Source organism: Pleurodeles waltl, chromosome 6 (genome assembly GCF_031143425.1).
Source record: "Pleurodeles waltl isolate 20211129_DDA chromosome 6, aPleWal1.hap1.20221129, whole genome shotgun sequence".
NCBI classification, from domain to species: Eukaryota; Metazoa; Chordata; class Amphibia; order Caudata; family Salamandridae; genus Pleurodeles; species Pleurodeles waltl.
In genome coordinates this window covers 519,835,210-519,853,181 of record NC_090445.1, presented here as the reverse complement: position 1 = coordinate 519,853,181, position 17,972 = coordinate 519,835,210, and the positions used below count along the sequence as shown (strand labels likewise).

The following is a 17,972-nucleotide window of genomic DNA, read 5'->3' as shown; positions in this document are numbered from 1 at the left end:
ACCCATCAAACTCTAAATAAGGTTTGAAGTGTGAAGAGAAAACCTTGAACAGGAGCCAGCAACAAATGTATTCCAATAAAAAAGTAGCTTGGGTGCTATCTGCTTTGTCCCACTTAGAGCTTTTGGTGCCAGAGCTTTATGTTGATACATCTGACTTTGAGGGACCAGCACCAGCTTTAACTTTGAACCTTGCCTTTCTGGAAGACCTGGATATTGTGAAAAAAATTAAACTTGTGCTCCATCATGGCTGGCCTGCGACCATACCGCAACAACAAATTGATCATTTTCAATAATGCTGTAACCTCTTTAGGTACTTTTTATCCTAAACATTTTTAGGTTTATATTTTATGCATCCTGAATCTGATTTTGATCATTCTGGTGTCTTTTTATTCTTTTTATTCATCCATATTTTTTACATTGGTTTTACTATGTTGTTTTATTTGCTTAATTTTTTTTTGTACTGCTGGAAAAGATTAAATACTTCTCTGATATTTGCCTGCTGCTTCTGCCAAATCAACCAGTGTATCACCAGAGATTATCTAAGAACTGTGTTTTTGCCTAACTAGATTGTGTTTAATAAATTCTTAAAAATTCCTTAACCAAATATTAGCACATTTTCTCACAAATAATACAATTTGATATGACTAATCATCAAACAAAAACATAACAGTTACAATCCTATTTCTTTACCTCAACTTTAACCAGCTAAATTGTATTTTTTGAAGAAATATTTCTAAAGCACTATCACAATGTTCATGCAATGAAACATATATCTCAATTAAATTAAGTATTAATATTTTGTGTACGGATATTTGTTTACTGTGAGTCGCATCACCACTGCTCTGATAGCTACCTGCTGAAAAAGGCATGAAAGCATCCGACTTCTTGAAGTTGCCATGTTCATCCAAGAACCGTTCAGGTGTAAAGATGTCTGGGTCTGTAAACTGTGTGGGATCCTGAAGCACTGAAGATAATATGGGATACACTTCTGTACCCTACAGAAAATGACAAAGCAGTAGATTACATAACAGACAAGTTGTGATTGAAACTAATTTGTGCCAGGTAAGTTAAAACATGTTTAAAAATGACCTTAAAGGGTCTTCACTACTTATAAAGCTTGAAAGTGTGATAAGGTGAATTTTTACTGTTGATTTGGTTTTTAGTAGCTGTCAGGGGATCATGAATCCATGACTTCAGCAGCTTGAGTGGGGGTGGGTGGCACTGGGCAGATCTGTTATGTAAAGTATTCCAATTAATGTTCACAATGCGTTTGACTATAATTGGAGATACAGGTATCCAAACTGAAGCACATAGATGGGATGATGGATGATTATTAGATAGAAAGGAGGTTGGAGAAATGGATGGGAAGAAGAAAGGATCTATAAAGAGATGGACTTATGATGGATGGATATTGAAAAGGATGGATGAAGGTGTGCATGGATTTAGAGATGAGAATATAGATAGAGAGAAATATGGCTAGATGAGAGATGAGGAGAGTTACAGACAGATGGATAAATGGAGAAAAAGATAGAGAGAATTATGAGTGAATTATAAAGAGGAAGGTGGACATGGAGAAGAATGGGGAGAGAGGAATTGATGCAGAAAGATAAGGAAGAATGGATGATGGTTGAATGCTTTGAGGGAACCAAGGAGGAATATATAGATGGCAAAGACAAGTGGAATTGACAAATGATAGAAAGAAAAAAAAGATGATAACGCCTTCCCGAATAAGTGCAGAGGTTACTTGCATCACTTGTTTTGGATATGGTTCAGATACTTCAGATATGGTTCAAACTGGGGGATGTTTATGTTTTTCTGGCTACTCCCTTGGAAACCAACCTGTTCTTTTGAAGCCAACTTAAATCTCACTTTGTGTCTGTCCTTTAACAGGTCTCAACTGATTGTCAGAGTTTGCTCCTTATGTCAAAGAGATTCCCGTTTAAAGTAGGAGGTAGGAGGTACAATGTGTAGGTCTTTCTTAACTTTGAGATGCACACAGGCCCTCATTATGACCCTGGCGGTCCTAAGACTCGGCCTCAGTAGTGTCTTGGTGGTGGTAGGACCGCCGCCAATGTGGTGGTCTGACTGCCACTATATGACCGCTGTTGTAGCATTGCAGTCAGACTGCCAGCACCGCCAGTTTTCCTCCACAGGACGTGCTGGCTGTGCTGGCAGTCCTAATCTGCCTGGGCAACACTGCAAGCAGCATTGCCTGGGGATTACAACCCCATTCTCTGCCAGTGGTTTCATCATGGTAGCACTGCCATGAAATGGCTGACAAAGACGGGGTACAGGGGGCCCAGGAGGGCCCCTGCACTTACCTTGCACTTGGCATGGGCAATGGAGGGCTGGCCAGCCCTATTGCAATGTTCACTCTCTGCTTTGCAGAGTGTGAACATCGCAGCCGGTGCTGATGCACCCCTCCGGCTCGATTACCAACTGGAGACAATCCTGTAAGCTGCTTCCTGCTGGGCCAGTGGGTGGTAACTCTGTTTCTGCCCGCTGACCCAGTGACAATCACGTAATGGGGCAGGCAGGAAAGTGCCGCATGGGTGGCAACCTACCCGTCGGGACTTCGACGGACAGGCTTTTCCATCCGCCAAAGTCATAATCGACCCCACAATGTCCACCAAGAAGAGAGAATTCACACAGAGGCAGACTCCCAAATGGGACAAAAAGGAGAGCCACTAAGGGTAGGAACACATAGCAGGGACAAACTGAAGGGACTCAGAGAGGAGAGCGTGAGAGTAAGTCATAAAAGAGTAACATTCAAAGTCGAGACACACCCAGGGACCACAGAAGGGGGCCCAATATAAGCAACACATAAGTGGAAAAAGGGTGGAAACAAGAGGATCAAAGAAGTAGATGAAACTGAACATAGGAAAACAGCATGAACAGGCAGGGCCAGACTGGAGGTACCTGGAAATGAGCATTTCTCTGGAGGACTGGAAGGGTAGGGGCCGGTTTCCATTTCTGGGGGCTGATTTTGTTTCTGAGGGCCAGTTTTGCACCAGTATTGCAATATCAGCTCACCGTAACCAAATCTGCCCATTTCTCCCCAAACTTTTAACTTAAGTTCTGCCAGTGGAATTAGAAATTCCACCCACACTGTAGGAAAGTCTTCCTTTTTGCCTTGGTCACCCCCAAACTTTTTGGACAGATACTGGTGGTTACGGACTCTTGGCTGTGCCCTGGGTACTGCTTACCAGTCCGAGGGCCAGTGCTCTGTGGAAAGTGGATATGCAAATTAGGCTAATTATAATTGGTAAAGTTAACCTACCTATACGTCCCTAGTATATGGTAGGGCATGGAGGTTTAGGGACCCCAGCATAGGTAATGTCCCTATAGGTGCACTGGTGAGGTGACCCAATGTCATTTTAAAGGCAGGCCTGCCTTGCTGGGTGCTTTTAAATTAAAGTTACATGCAAATTCAACTTTGGAATTAAAAGTAGTTCCAAAGTCATAAACTACCTTATTTTTACATATAAGTCACCCCTAAGGTGTGCCCTATGTGCCCCTAGGGCTGGGTGCCATGTAACTATAAGCAGGAACCTTAAAAAAATAGTTTTATAAGCCCTGGTGAGGTAAAACAGCCACATTTGTTTTTCCCTCATTGTTATGAATGGCCTCCATATGCTAGAATGGGGAGACTTTATTTTAATTTTAAAAGTCCCCTTAAGTAACAGATGACAGAAGTTTGGTATCAAATTAATTGTTATAATAAATCCCACAACTTCCAGTTGTTGGATTTAATATAACTTTTTCAGGTAAAGAGTTTTAAACTTTACCTGAAAAGTTGCCAACTTCAGCCCTGCAGTGTTTTTGCTTCTGTGCTCTGATTGGCCCGCCTCTGGCAGCCTGGCCAGGCCGCCTTGATAAGGTGTGAAGTGGCCTGGCCCCACACAAAGAGATGTGCTTGTGGGAGGAGTTCTCCCCTCAGCAGATGTTGAAGCAGGAAGGGGGAGGGCGGCCAAACTGGTCTTCAAAGGCAGAGAAGGACATTTGGAGCAATCCAACAATGCCCTCACATCCTGCAAACCCAGACAATTAGGTGCCCCCTTGATTAGATTAGGAGATGGCAGGAGAGGGGTGTGTTTAGGATTTTTAGCCACACCCGTGGGTGGGCTCAGCCAGATGTAACCTCCAAAAATCACTTTCAGCCATGATGGATTTTTGAGGAATGGTGCTCCCTGGGATTGATTTTTGCCACACTTCCCAGGAAGTGGTCATCACAGGGGGAAGGACCCTGCCCCTGATTGGAGAACCAGGACCCCCCTGTTTTTCACCCTGGAGCAAGGATAAAACTGGCAAACCTGCACCCACACCTCAGATCCCAATCAGATTCCAACAAGGAAGAACTACAGGAGAAGAAGGACTGCCCTGCTGGACCCATGGCTTGCACCTGGACCCTACACTCTGAAGGACTGCACCAGCTGCACACTTGGGCTTCACCAGAAGGACTTTGCATGGCTTCAACTGGTTCAAGGAGGGACTCCCTGTTTGCTACAGGTGAAAAATTGCTAACCAGAGTCCCCTGCACCAACTCCTGAAGAAATCAACCAGCTGACCACTGTCCAGTGGCCAAAAAGGAGTTTGCACCAGGTGTATTCTGGAAGTTGTAGTCCACACCCCCAAGGAGCATCTCAGAGATTCTGGAACCTTGGGGTGAGCTGTGGACCCCAAACAAACCTTAAAAGAACATCTGGAAGAAGATCCAGAAGTTTGGAGATCTTTGGAGAACTTTTGGAAAAAAGCTCCATAGAGGAACCGACCAGCCGCAGCAACTCTAGCCGGCTTGCCTCAACCGTGACCCGGCCTGACTTGCAGGTTCGTCCCGGTGAAGAAAATCTAAAAACAAAAAGAGACTAAGTCCGAACGCAGAAAGTTGACTGGGACCTCCCAGCCAGCCTATCCGAGGAGGGCTCCAAGGATGTCAGATCAAGATCCAGGTTTGCCCCGGTTGAAGGATTTTCACCTCAAAAAAACGACTAAGTCCGAAGGTAAAAATCTCCACCGAGGGCTCCCACGACGCGTATCCAAGGAAGAGTTCCAGGAGGTCCGATTGGACTGGCAGGTTCGCCCCTTCAGAAAAACGACATATTCCTAAGGTAAACTTTTGACCGAGGCCTCTTGCAGGCTGTAGCCGTGCCGGGCTCCATTGTGGTCGGCCTTAAACTTTGACTTTGCCCCAGTCAAGGTACAACCAGATGACCAGGTTGGCGCATTTTGTTTCTATGCGATAGAAAGTAATAATTCTTAAAAAATTCATATCTCCTGTTCCCTTCATCTGATTTTATTCGTTTTGGTGTCATTTTAAAGATACAAATATAATCTATTTGTGTAAAGTGATTTGGGAATTTTAAACTGTTTCCTGTGTTTTATTTAATTACTGTTTTGTGATATTTGAATGCTTTACGCTTTGTCTCCTAAATTAAGCCTTGTCGCTCGTTGCCAAGCTACCAAGGGTTGAGCAAGGTTTAATTTACTGAGACCTAAATGGACCTAAGTGAAGATTAGCGGCCTGTTGCTAAGTGTAGGTACTTACCTGCCCTTACCAATAACCCATTTTCCAACACACACCGCTACTTTTTGACGCTACTTTTATTTCAACCTATAAAGATTTATGTCTTCGGAACTACTTATTGGATTTTTGTCCTTTTGTAGTCATTTTTTAATAAATATTCTCTATTTTTCTAAATTGGTTTCAGATTTTTCTAGTGTTGTATTTTCCCTTTATTATTGTTAGTGTACTGCAAACTACTTTACCTATTGCCTCTAGGTTACACCTAACTGCTTTGTGTCAAGCTATCAGAGGGTTAGACACAGATTTATTTATTGACTTTAGTTGTTCACCCTAACAGGGTTTGTGATTATTATTTGAGGTAGGTTCTTACAAAGAACTTTATGAGGCTAGTAGGAGATCCAGACACATAAAGTGCTATTAATTCGGCAGTCACTGTGGCGTAGTAGCCAATATTTTGATGAGGATTCTTAGGATGTGTAATAGGTCTTGGCAACATTTTTATTGCACCAGAAAACTTTGTCAAATACTCAAATGGTATGTTATGCAACATTCTCACAATTTCTAGCATTATTTCGCATGAAGTAGACTAGTGCTGAAAGGTAATGACTGCATTATTTTGCTCAAAATAAGCTCCTTCCATTATTCTTGCAGAGGCTATGCAAAAAGTTATGCAAAATACTGTAAAACAACTGTTGGAAATTGGGTTACTGGTTGAGTGGAGTGAACCTGATTCAAGCAGCAACCACAATATCTGTCAGGGTGAAACACATGCAGACCCAAATTAACCTATGATTAACCCTCTGGTAGCTTGACACGAAAGCTGTCACGCTTACCTTGAGGCAATGTGTAAGTATTTCTTGCAGTACTTTAAGTAGTAATAAAGTGACAATAGAACATAAGAGAAACAGCACAGTAATTTAGAAAAGTAGAGTAACGTTTAATAATGTATTTGACAACAAAACAACAATAATCCATTCAGAAGAACTGGAAATATGTAATTTTAAAGATTTCAGATATGTAAAGCAACAAAAATCACAAAGCTGTAATCACGCTTATCTGGTTGTGTGTGACCAGGAGAAAGTCACAAGTTGAGTCCGACTGCAACGGAGTATGTGCTAGATCCAGGGAGCAGGTTAGTCCCACTGGAAAAGTTATCTTAAACAATCCAGTGTGAAGATTTCTATTCTTTGAGGAATGGTCCTCGAGGAGCAGGGAGAATGTGGCCAGTAGACTTCAATGTAGCACAAAAAGCAAGCCAAACATCACAGGCAGTTCTCGCTGTAGCACAAAGATCCTGTTGGACGGTCGTTGCTGGAGCTCCTCATTGACGGTCACTGCAGTCTGATTATGCTGTAGGGTGACGGGCAGGTTTCTCATTGCTGGGCATTGCAGGCAGTCACTGTGACATGAAGAATAGGGTTCACTAGAGCTTTGCATTTGAGGGTGGAGTGGGTGACAAGATCTTGGTCTGAACAGGCACGGTTGCAGTTCCAAAAAGCTGACAATTTCAGGATTTTTCCTTTTTTTGGAGAGGAGCATTCATCATTCCCACGGACACAGGATGTATTGGATTGTCATTAGGAGTACTTTTGGACCTTCTGTAAGATATCCTTGATTAAATTGATTACCTGCCTGAGGACAGATGTAATACCTGGATGTGCTGTAGGGGAAGAAGTCCTTTCTGTCCTATGAAAGTTATTTCACCATCCTCTGCATTTCTTTTTCACGCCTGAACTGAGTTCTCTCCACAAAGTGAACTTATTAATCTGACTGACTGATTGACTAACTGAAATTAATTTAGCACACACCACCTCATGGAGTCTCAACAATAGGAGGCCAACCTCACGCACCTTTTGGCCAGCGTTCATCGCTCCTTCGTGCAAGGCCACTGCTGCTGCTTGTCTCCTCACAGAGCCTGCCGGCTCGGTGTTGAAGGCCCGCCTCTACCCGCAGGCACCCACCTGCGCCTCATCCCTGGTGGCCTAGAGGCCATCTGCATCTGTAAGGTGTGTCTGCCCATTATCTCTTTTCATTCTTTTTTCTGTACTTTTGCCCTTTTTGCCTCTTTCCCTCTCCTTTCACCTTTTTTCTGCTCCTGTGCTTTCCCCACTCCCTGTAGCAGCTGCCCCCAAAAAACCGCCCCCCCACCCTTGTAGTGCTTTACCAGCTGACCAGACCACTACCTCCCTCCCCTTCTAAAGGGTGGCGGGTGCACAGTGAGGGGTGACTTTCAATGACCTTTTGGCAAGTGTCCGTCGCTCCCTCCTGCACGACCACCGCTGCTGCTGCTTGTCTCCTCACAGAGCCTACCAGCTCTGTGTTCGAGACCCACCTCCACCCGCAGGCATTTGCCTATGCCTCATCCCTGGTGGCCTAGTGGCCATCTGCATCTGTCAGGCCTGTGTGCCTTTATCTCTTTTAATTATCTTTTCTGTACTTTTGCCTTTTTTGTCTTTTTCGCTCTCCTTTCACCTATTTGTTGCTCCTGCACTTTTCCTGCTCCCTGCCGCCGCTGCCCTCGGGGACCCGCCCTCCACCCTCGTAGCACTTTATGCCACCCTGCTTTCCAGCGGACCAGTCTCCCTCTCCCTCCCCTTCTTCAGGGTGGCCGCTGCGCAGTGAGGGGTGACTTTCACTGACCTTTTGGCCAGCGTCTGTAGCTCCCTCCTGTGTGGCCACTGCTGCAGCTGCTGCTGGCTCTTTGTTCGAGGACTGCCTTCACCTGCAGGCGGCAGGTGGGTGCCTCTCAGCCCGGGTGGCCTAGTGGCCATCTGCATCTGTCAGGCCTGTCTGCCTTTTATCTCTTTTCATTCTTTGTTTATACTTTTGCCTTTTTTCTCTCTTTCTCTCTCCTTTCCCCTTTTTTCTGCTCCTGCGATTTCCCTGCCGCTGCTGCTTCGTGGGCCTGCCCCTCCCCTTATACAGCTTCCTGCACTCCCTCCTCCCAGCTGACCAATCCTCAACCTCTCCCCTTCTTAAGGGTGGCTGCTGCACTGCTGCGTGCAGCGGGCGCACTGATGGTGCCCGCCTTCAAGTCTGTCTGAAGCCATGCACACCTGGACTGTGCCCAGCACGACTGACCCTGGATCTCACACTAGTACGACGCCAGGATGCTCTATGCTCTGAACCACCTGTCACCCGGCCTCCCCCAAGGACACCCATGGACCTTTCTCCTGACGCCACTGTCACCTCACCTTCTCTACACGACAAAAACCTGACTTCACAGCATCAGAACCACTTCTAGACCACCTCAAGTGCATTCCTCCTTAAAGTCCGCTCACTGCACAAACATGCCGTGGAGATGTGGTACCTTTTAGACACCACCAGCCTTGACATCGCTTTTTTCACTGAGGCATGGACTAACACAACATCCAGACCAGACATAGCCATCGCCATCCCCAGAGACTACAAGCTGCAACACAAGGACCGTCTATCCAGACCAGAAAGTGGCATAGCCTTTGCCCACAAGACCACCCTCCAACTGACGATAAACACGCAGGAATTCACCCTTGTCATGGAGCACCTTCACTTCTAAGTGCACACAACCCCTCAGACCATCACCATTGGCACCCTCATCTACAGACCACCCGGACCACGCCAGCATTCAGCGATGCCATCATTGTTTTCAAAGCCCCCCACGCACTCCAGCAAGTACATTCTCCTTGTGGACCTAAATTTCCATTTCAATGATCTAAGTGACCACAACTCATTAACACTACTCAAGAACCTGGACACAATTGGGCTCAACCAACTAGTCACTTCACCAACACACACCACCGGATACACTCTCGACCCATTTTCCCCACCAGCAGCAACATCACCATCATCGACTCGACATTGTTGCACTGGACCGACCACCACTGCATCCATTTTTCTATCTCCACTCTCTCAGTGCACACTCACTCAATGTGCACAACCAATGGGAAATCGAACCAGATCTCAGAGGAGAAAATCATCAACAACCTCAGCAACTCACCACACTCGACACAACGGAAGTCAACAGCTCCACTCACAGCCTCCACAAATGAATCACCGACTGTGCCGACACCCTATCCCCTCTCCAGATAATAGCAGGGACACACTCCACCAAGAAAGCCAATTGGTTCACCCCTGCACTCCAGGAATCCTAGCAGTCATGCAGAAGGTTGGAGAAGAAGTTGACAAACAGCAACTCTCCCAAGACCTTGCAACCTTCAATCTGCCACAAGATCCCACCACAGCCTCATCAGGACCACCAGGAAATCCACCCTACTGGATTGTAATCAACTTCAACACACACAACACATATGAACTTTTCAGCGTCATCAAAGAATTTGCCAAACTACAAGCCGAGACCACCAACAACCCTCCATCTCGGGATCTCTGCGACAGACTGGCCATCTTCTTCCACTGGAAGATCAGAGACATCTATGACAGTTTTGGACCCCAAGACGATCTGAGCTCACTAACAACACCCCTACCAGGATTTGCCAAACCCCCCTCTTACGGATGAGACCCTCTCTATCATAAGCAGCATCCAGTCTGGAGCCCCGACTGACCTCTGCCCACACTACGTCTTCAACAAGGCCAGTTCCTCGTTCACGTCCGAACTCTGCAAGACTATCAGCTGCTCACTAGAATAAGCAACCTACCCTGATGACTGAAGACATGACGAGATCTTCCCACTTCTGAAAAAAAACACAGTTGACTCAACAGACGTAAAGAACTACCTTCCCATCTCGCTGCTGCCCTTACAAATGCAGAGAAAGCAATCAACACTCAGTTACACCAAAACATTGAGGACAATAACACCCTGGATGTCTCCTAAATTCAGAACTAACCAAAGTACCGAAACCACCCTGCTCTCCGCCATAGATGATATCCGCTCCCTCCTCAACCACGGAGAAACAGCAGCCCTCATCCTACTTGATTTTTCAGCCGCCATCGATACTGTGTCTCAACACTATGCGCCAGACTCCACGCAGCAGTCATACGCGGCAAGGCACACCTACCTGACAGGAAGAACACAATAAGTCAGGCTTCCACCACACCTATTAGAACCCACTGACATCAGCTGTAACGTGCCCCAAGGATCATTGCTGAGCCCCACGCTGTTCAACATCTACCTTATCCCACTCGCCTCCATCATCAGGAAATACAGTATGAATATCGTCTCCTATGCTGATGACGCCCAGCTGATCATCTCCCTGACCGAGCACCCCTGAACAGCCAAGAAGAATTTCAGGGACGGGATGGAAGCAGTCGCCACCTGTATGAGGGAGAGCTGCCTCAAGCTGTACTCTGACAAAACCGAGATCCTCATCCTGGGACCCTCCCATCAGTCTGGAATGACTGTTGGTGGCCCTCCACACTTAGCAGGCCGCTCATCCCTACAGACAATGCACAAAACCTAATTGTCATCCTCAACTCAACACTCCCCATGACCAGACAGGGCAATTTTTTCTCCTCCACCTGCTTCTTCACCCTCTGGCTCCTACAGAATATCCTCAGATGGATATCAACTGACTTCCGGAAAACCGTGACACACGCACCAATCATGAGCAGACTAGACTATGACAAGGCCCTCTATCCTGGAACTTCCAAGAAGAACCTGTACAAGCTGCAACAAATTCAAAACACCGTCGCCAGACTAGTCCTAGTCATCTCCCACCGAGAACACAACATAGAACACCTGAAAAGCCTCCACTGGCTTACCATTGAAGAGAGGATCAACTACAACCTCCTCGTATATGCATACAGAGCCCTCCATGGCAGCAGACCTAGCTACCTCAGGAGGAAGATCTTTTTCATACCTGGCAGCAAAAGGTTGGAACACCTTACCTTCTCACCTCAGACAGATCAACTGATCTCTGAGGACATTCCCCTCAGTGCCTTGAGACTCTATGGGTGAGTAGTGTGCTCAAAAATACATGATTCATTAATTGATTGACTTTCCTGACAGCGGGTCCCTGTCTGTCATGGCTGTGGAGCTCTCATTGGCCGTCTTGCATTGTGTTGTTTGTCCTCTAGAAAACAGAAAGCCTTTTCAAATGACTTCATGAAGCTGGCATCCGAGGTCCTGTACTGTCAGGATTTCCTTCTTCCTGACAGGCTGCACAAAGATGGTCAGCCTGCCCCCTTCAACTTGGATGCCACCAACCTCATCTGCAGAATCCCACAAGCATTCTCATTCAGCCCCCCTCTGTTCAATGCCTACATGACCCCACTTACTAAAGCCATACAAGCCCACAAAATCAACTTCATCATATCCTATGCTGACAACACAGAGCTCACATTCTCCCTCTCTGACAAGATGCCGAGAAGTAAGACCAGTTTCTTCATATGCATGACCAACGTTACCAAATAGATAAAAACAAACTGTCTCAAGTGTAACACAAACAAGACAGAAATAGTCATCTTCAGCAGAGACAGCCCGCTCTCAGACTCTGGTGACCTTCCAACTTGGACCCACAACCCTCCTGACAACACACACAAAGAACCTGAGAGTAGTAAAGAGCGATCAACCAACCATAACAGGCCAAGTGAATGCAGCCTCCGTCTCCTGTTTCCACACTCTTAAGATGCTCAAGAAGATGTTCAAATTGGTCTCCACCAACACTTGCAGAACTGTCACCAAAGCCCTCATCGTCAGCAAGCTAGACAACAGCAATACACTCTATCCTGGAATCAACACTCAACTGACCAGAAACCTCCAGATCACACAAACCTCAACAGCCAAGATCACCCTCAACCTCCTACCACACACTCACATCACCCATCTCAATGAGCTCCACTGGCTCCCAATCCATAAACGTGTACTCTTCAAACTCCTCTTTTATACATACAAAGCCTTTCACAACATTGGCAACATGTACCTCAACAACCACATAAACTTCCACAAACCTACCAGACACCTCTGCTCAGCCAGACTCCTACTCGTGCACACCCCTTCTATATGCAGAACCTGTTCCCGTGGTCATACCTCCTCCCACCTCACTCCTAAAATTTGGAATGACCTGTCTCTGCACATCAGAGCCTCCTCCTCAATTCTTAAATTCTGCATGAAACTGAAGACCTGGCTCTTTAACTACTCCTAACCCTGGCTTGGCCCATATAGCTTTTTCTTCAGTGAAAGGATAGCCTCCTGGGTGAGTTGTGAACAAATACACATACATAATATACTCTGGATTCCCTTCAGCCGTCCCCCAGAACTCCAAAGGAGGATTAATAGTAGCTTTATCTAACCAGTAATTGGGGATTATCTGAGTTTTGAGTAGGCCTCATTGTATCAGTCCAGCTTGACATTAGAGAGAGATGAGCCCCTAATAATTGTTGTAATCCACAAAGCCAGAAACATCCCTAGAAATCTATTGATAGTCCAGTACTGTGGTCTGCCTCGGAGAAATAGGAAGCAGTGATGCCTATTGTGTGGAGTGGAGCAATGACCTGATCAGAAAGAAAACAAGCTATGTCCAGCAAACTGAAGCTTGAGTTCTGGACATCAATTAGTCACAAGACCCTTTCGTCCAGGTTGCAGCCACAAATATATTAGTTATTTTGTGCTAAGAGAGTTGAGGGTGAGGAAAGAGTATTTCAGGTTTCTGAACATATAATTGCCCTGAAGTGCCCATTACCATCCTTGACTGTTGTGTGGCCGCATGTCTGACACTTTCCAGCCATGAAATGAAAGAGACACTGTTTCCCATCATTCAATGTATTATCCTGTTTCATCCTGAAATGCTTCCTATTGTGAATACCTACTATCAATCTCCCAATAGCCCTATACATTGCATACTGATAATTGTGTGAACTAGGAGAGAGATACACTAATTTTCAGCTTTCAAAATGGATGAGACCCATGTTCATTTTGGGTGGTGGGTTTTTGTGATACTTGGATTTTGCATCAGTGTACTGGATTATTAACTATCCTGGGTTTATACTCAGAGTTGGTCAGCCTTGCACTCAAAACCACTTAGAAATTAGGGAGAGAGTGGCAGATAGCTCATAGACAACTGAATACATTGTAGTATTCCATCTAAAACTAATGCAAAATGTAAAGAAAAATACCTTAGGTAGCGTGAATCCTCTGAAGTTGGTGTCTCTCATCACCATGTGTGGGACTCCTAGTGGAATAATGTCACTGAATCGCTGGATCTCATGGATCACTGCATCTGTATATGGCATCTGGTTCCTGTCCTCAATGGAAGGAGTGCGGAGCCGACCAATCACATTATCAATCTCTGCAACGACCCTGGCTGTAATTAGAAATATAAAGTTAACAAAAAGGATTTGCATTTCTTTTTCTTTCCAGCATTGCTTACAATTTACAAGTGGCAAATTAGAATATGCTACATTAATATATATGTATAATTATATAGTGGCTGTTTTTGTCTAACAGGTACCAAATTACACCAAATAGTCAATGAAATCAAAGCCAGCATCTCTCGAGTCTCTATGATGTCACTTAGAACCCCAAAGTGAAAACCCCCTACTATTCACAGTTATCCACCCACGTTTTTAAGATGTGTATGGGTTGTATCTTCAAGTTACGTGTTATGGTTTTGTGATATTATTATTGTGCTATGTGGTTGTATGTCTCACAATGGTGATGTCCAGTCATGGACTTCTGTGGGTGTATGCAACTGTGATTGAAGGATGAGCATTCACCCAGCCAGTAGAAGCATTTGAGACAAGCAGGAGTCACTGTGCAAGCCCATAATAAAACAGTTGAACTTCCACCTCACCTTGTCTGCCACTTCTTAATAGTAGGACCTCCTGACCTACCCAGATAACAGCGAAGTGTCAGAAGTGTCATAGATAAGTCAAACAAACTAGCTTTTCATTTCCCACTACCATCTCCCCATAACTTCCTACATCTCACATACAGAATCCCAGTTTGGACTACATAGAAAATCACACCTGGCATCCTTCCATCCAACAGAATCCTTCCATCCACAGCCCAAACAACTAAACTAACAGCATTCAATCAATCAATCAGTCATTTGCAGATCACGCCACTACAACCTCTGGGCACTGGGAGGCAATGTCTCTGTCAAAGAGACAGGTCTTGAATCTCTTTCTGAAGTCTGTCAATGAGGGTGCAGTTCGGAGGGGGAGGTCGTTCCAGGCCTTGGAGTTGATGTGGGAAAAAGAGCAGCCTCCGCTGAGGATGTGCCGGATTCTGGGTGTGTGTGTGCGAGAGCCAGAGAGGAAGAGCACAGTGTCAGGCGGGTTGGTGGAAGTGTAGATGTTGGTTAATGTAGTCTGGCCCATGATCATGTAGGGCTTTGTAAGCATGTGTGAGGAGCTTGAAATGACATTCTCTTCTGGACAGGGAGCCAGTGGAGGTTTCTGAGTTGGGGTGATGTGGGTGTGCCTGCAAAAGTCCAGAATTAGCCTGATGGCGGTGTTCTATATTGTCTTGAGTCTCTTTAGGAGTTGGGAGGACATGCCGGCATAGAAAGAATTATCGTAGTTGAGACAGTTGGTAACAAGGGCATGGGGGGCATTTGTTTCTGGTACTGGCTGGAATCCATCTGAAGATTCTGCAGAGCATGTGGAGGGTGTGGAAGCAGGAGGAGGTGACTGTGTTGATCTGCCACTTCATGGGCAGCTCACTATCTAGAATGTTGCCAAAGTTGCGAGCGTGGTCTGTAGGCATGGACGTTTTGCTGGCTACCAGCTATGGTTCCAAATGGAGGTGTTTTTCCCAAAGATCAGGACTTCCATCTTGTCGGAGTTCTTTTGTGCGGTGGGATGCTGAGTTGATGAGATTGTGATATCCAATATCTTGGCCTCCTTGAGTTGTCAGTGGTAATTGCTGAGGGCTGCTTTGTGGGCTGTTCTGTTAGAGGGCTTCCTGGTGGATCGCCATTGTTTCTTGAGTTTGCAGCAGCTATGCTTGGATGACTCTGAGCTCTGGAGTGTACCAGCTGGCATTTGTAGAGGTTTTGTTAGTTCTGGCTAGTTTAAGCAGGGCAACTGATTCGGCTCATTCGGCGATCCAGGAGAAGCTCAGGATGGCCTGGTCGAGGTCAGATGAGACCCTGTGTTTGGATGAGATGAAGGCCTGCATCCACTGTGATTCAGTTACTCTGCTCCAGTTGCATTAGATAGCTCTGTGGTTCCTGGTGGTGGTGTGTTGGACGTCAGCAATGGTGAAGTGGATGATGCTGTGGTTGTTCCAGGAGAGTTCTGTGATGTAGCTGAATCTGACTCTGTCACTGGAGGTAAAGAGGGGGTCAAAAGTGTGCCTGGCCTTGTGTATGGTTACATTGACTAGTTGGGTGAGGCCTATGTTCCTCAAGATCTCGAGAAGGGTGGTGGCGTTGGCATTGTTGGGGTCATCAATGTGGAAATTGAAGTTGCCAAGTAGAAAGTAGTGGTTGGAGTCGATGCCTAGTGGTGCAATGATGTTGGGGATCTGAATACAAGGGAAGATTTGGACTCAGTTTGTAGTTGGAAATTGAAGTGTTACATAAAGGGTGAGGTGTTGTTGTTGGTGGCAATGCATTGAATGATGATCTTGAATATGATAGCAATGCCCCTGTCATGTTTGTTGGTTCAGTCCTGGTGTGTGATCTTGTTGCCATCGGGTGTTGTTGTGGGGATATCGAGGTTCGAGGAGGGGTTTAGCCAGGTATCAGTGATGAAGGCAAAGTCTGGTAAGAGGGAGGTGATGGTGTCCCAGATTTCAGTGATATGTTTGCACAGGGGTCAGGCATTGAGCAGAATACATTGGAGAGGTTCCGGGTTGACTGTCTCCTTCCAGGTGGGTGCGGTGCAGGGTCCTTTGTGGGCTGGAAAGTTGGTGCTGCAAGAAAAGCATCAGTTTCAACAAGGGAAGGGTCTTTTGGTAGCACAAGAGGATGTGGTGCAGCAGTTGTTGTTTTGGCATCCAGGATTCAAGGCTCTGAGCTCCTTCATGGACTAGCGGTGGATGGCCGAAGGGCTAGGGTTTCTTCTGCTGAGCACGGTCAAGGCACGGATGAGTGCAGATAGCAGGGGGGGCTTCTCCATGAGAGGAGAGGAGCATCACTCAACTAAAAGTGGTAATAAAGTCAATGTATTACCATTTTATTTTTCAGCACCCTGTCCTGAACGGAGTGTCAGGACAGGGCAGGGTAGTTGCTGCTGAGTTGCAGCTGGGAGCTCTGCACTTTAGTTTAAAATGTACATGTCCATTTGGCTGGCTGTCTTGCGATGGCCAGCCTAATATGAGCACTTTAAACTTCTCTAACCCAGCTAATTTAAGTCTGCTGGGTTAGAGAATACCCAGGCCCCCGGTGCCCTTAAGAGCGCTGATGAAGTCCGCACCCTCCAAACCTGATGCTTCTCTTACGCTGTTTAACAACATGAGAGCAGCGCCAGGATAGATTATTCTAGCTTCCTGGGTCCTGCACTGGAGCTTCGAGTAGAGACAAGGAGAGAAGAGGAGGACACCATGAGGTAAGTGTCAATTTAAAAGAAATGTATTTTTTTACCCCTGCCCCACCAGTGTAAATACTAGCCAGCCGCAACTGTAGATGGGCTTGCCTTTGGCGTGCCAGCAGTGTTCCCACTCTGAGTGCCCACCTCCATTAAGTAAGCCCTTGGGGGATGGCGAGGTGCTGGGTGAAGGGAAAAAAGCAGGAGGAGGGAAATAGGGAAGAGAGGAGAAGGAACAGAAAAGGCAGAAGCAGGACAAAAACAAGCAGAAAAATGGATGAAAAGGTGCCAAAAACAGGCAGAAACGAAGAGGAGAAAGGTGCAGAAAACAACCAGAAAAGAGGAGGGAAAGGTGCAGAGAAAAGTCAGAAAAGAATAGGAAAAGGTGGCAAAAACAGGCATTGCAAAGGAGAAAAGTAGCAGACAACAAGCAGAACCGAGCTGCAGAAGTTGGCTGAGGCCAAGCTGGACAGAGACTGTCATGGGGGAGCTGGCATGAGGACCTGCTCAATGTGGGCACGCTATGGTCTCCATTAAGTAGGTCCCCGGGGGGGCAGGGCTCTGCGTAACAGGCAACAGCGGTAGGAGGAAAATGGGAACAAGAAGAGAAGGTTGAATATATGGTTTTTTTTGTATGTACGAATGCCATTTGGTAAACAGAAATAGCAATGCAACCAAATTGTGATTCGGCATAAATTGCAACTGGATTTTACATCTCAGTCACAAACGATATGGTGAAGGCAGTTACAATTAGTGACGTGTTGCAAAAATACCTATTTGCACATGCCATTTAGCTCTGATTCCAATCAGGTGCTTAGTAGATTCAAAGTACAACAACAGCCCCAGAATGCATCAGGTTTTTCCACAATGGCTGCACTTTATGTGATTGCATTAAGGAGGTTGATTCCTGGCTGCCCAGCAGAGGAGGGGGAGGCATTGACAGGAGAGGACCTACAGAACCAGAGTCTCCATATTCCTACAGACAGAGGAGGATATATATGAGAAATAGAGGCTGAGTAGAACAGTGGTCTTAGAGCGGATA

General features: G+C 46.0%; 1 protein-coding gene across 2 annotated transcripts in view; it reads right to left on the bottom strand.

Moving 5' to 3' along the window:
* The window catches only part of LOC138299954 (cytochrome P450 2G1-like), a 335,658-nt gene that overhangs the window by 30,358 nt on the left and 287,328 nt on the right, over positions 1 to 17,972 (bottom strand). For both annotated transcript variants that reach the window (XM_069238686.1, XM_069238685.1), the window contains exons 7-8: positions 13,571 to 13,758; positions 854 to 995 (exon numbers count right to left, since the gene is read on the bottom strand). In XM_069238686.1, the coding sequence (XP_069094787.1) occupies positions 854 to 995; positions 13,571 to 13,758 (330 nt within the window). The remainder of the gene's footprint in view (positions 1 to 853; positions 996 to 13,570; positions 13,759 to 17,972) is intronic.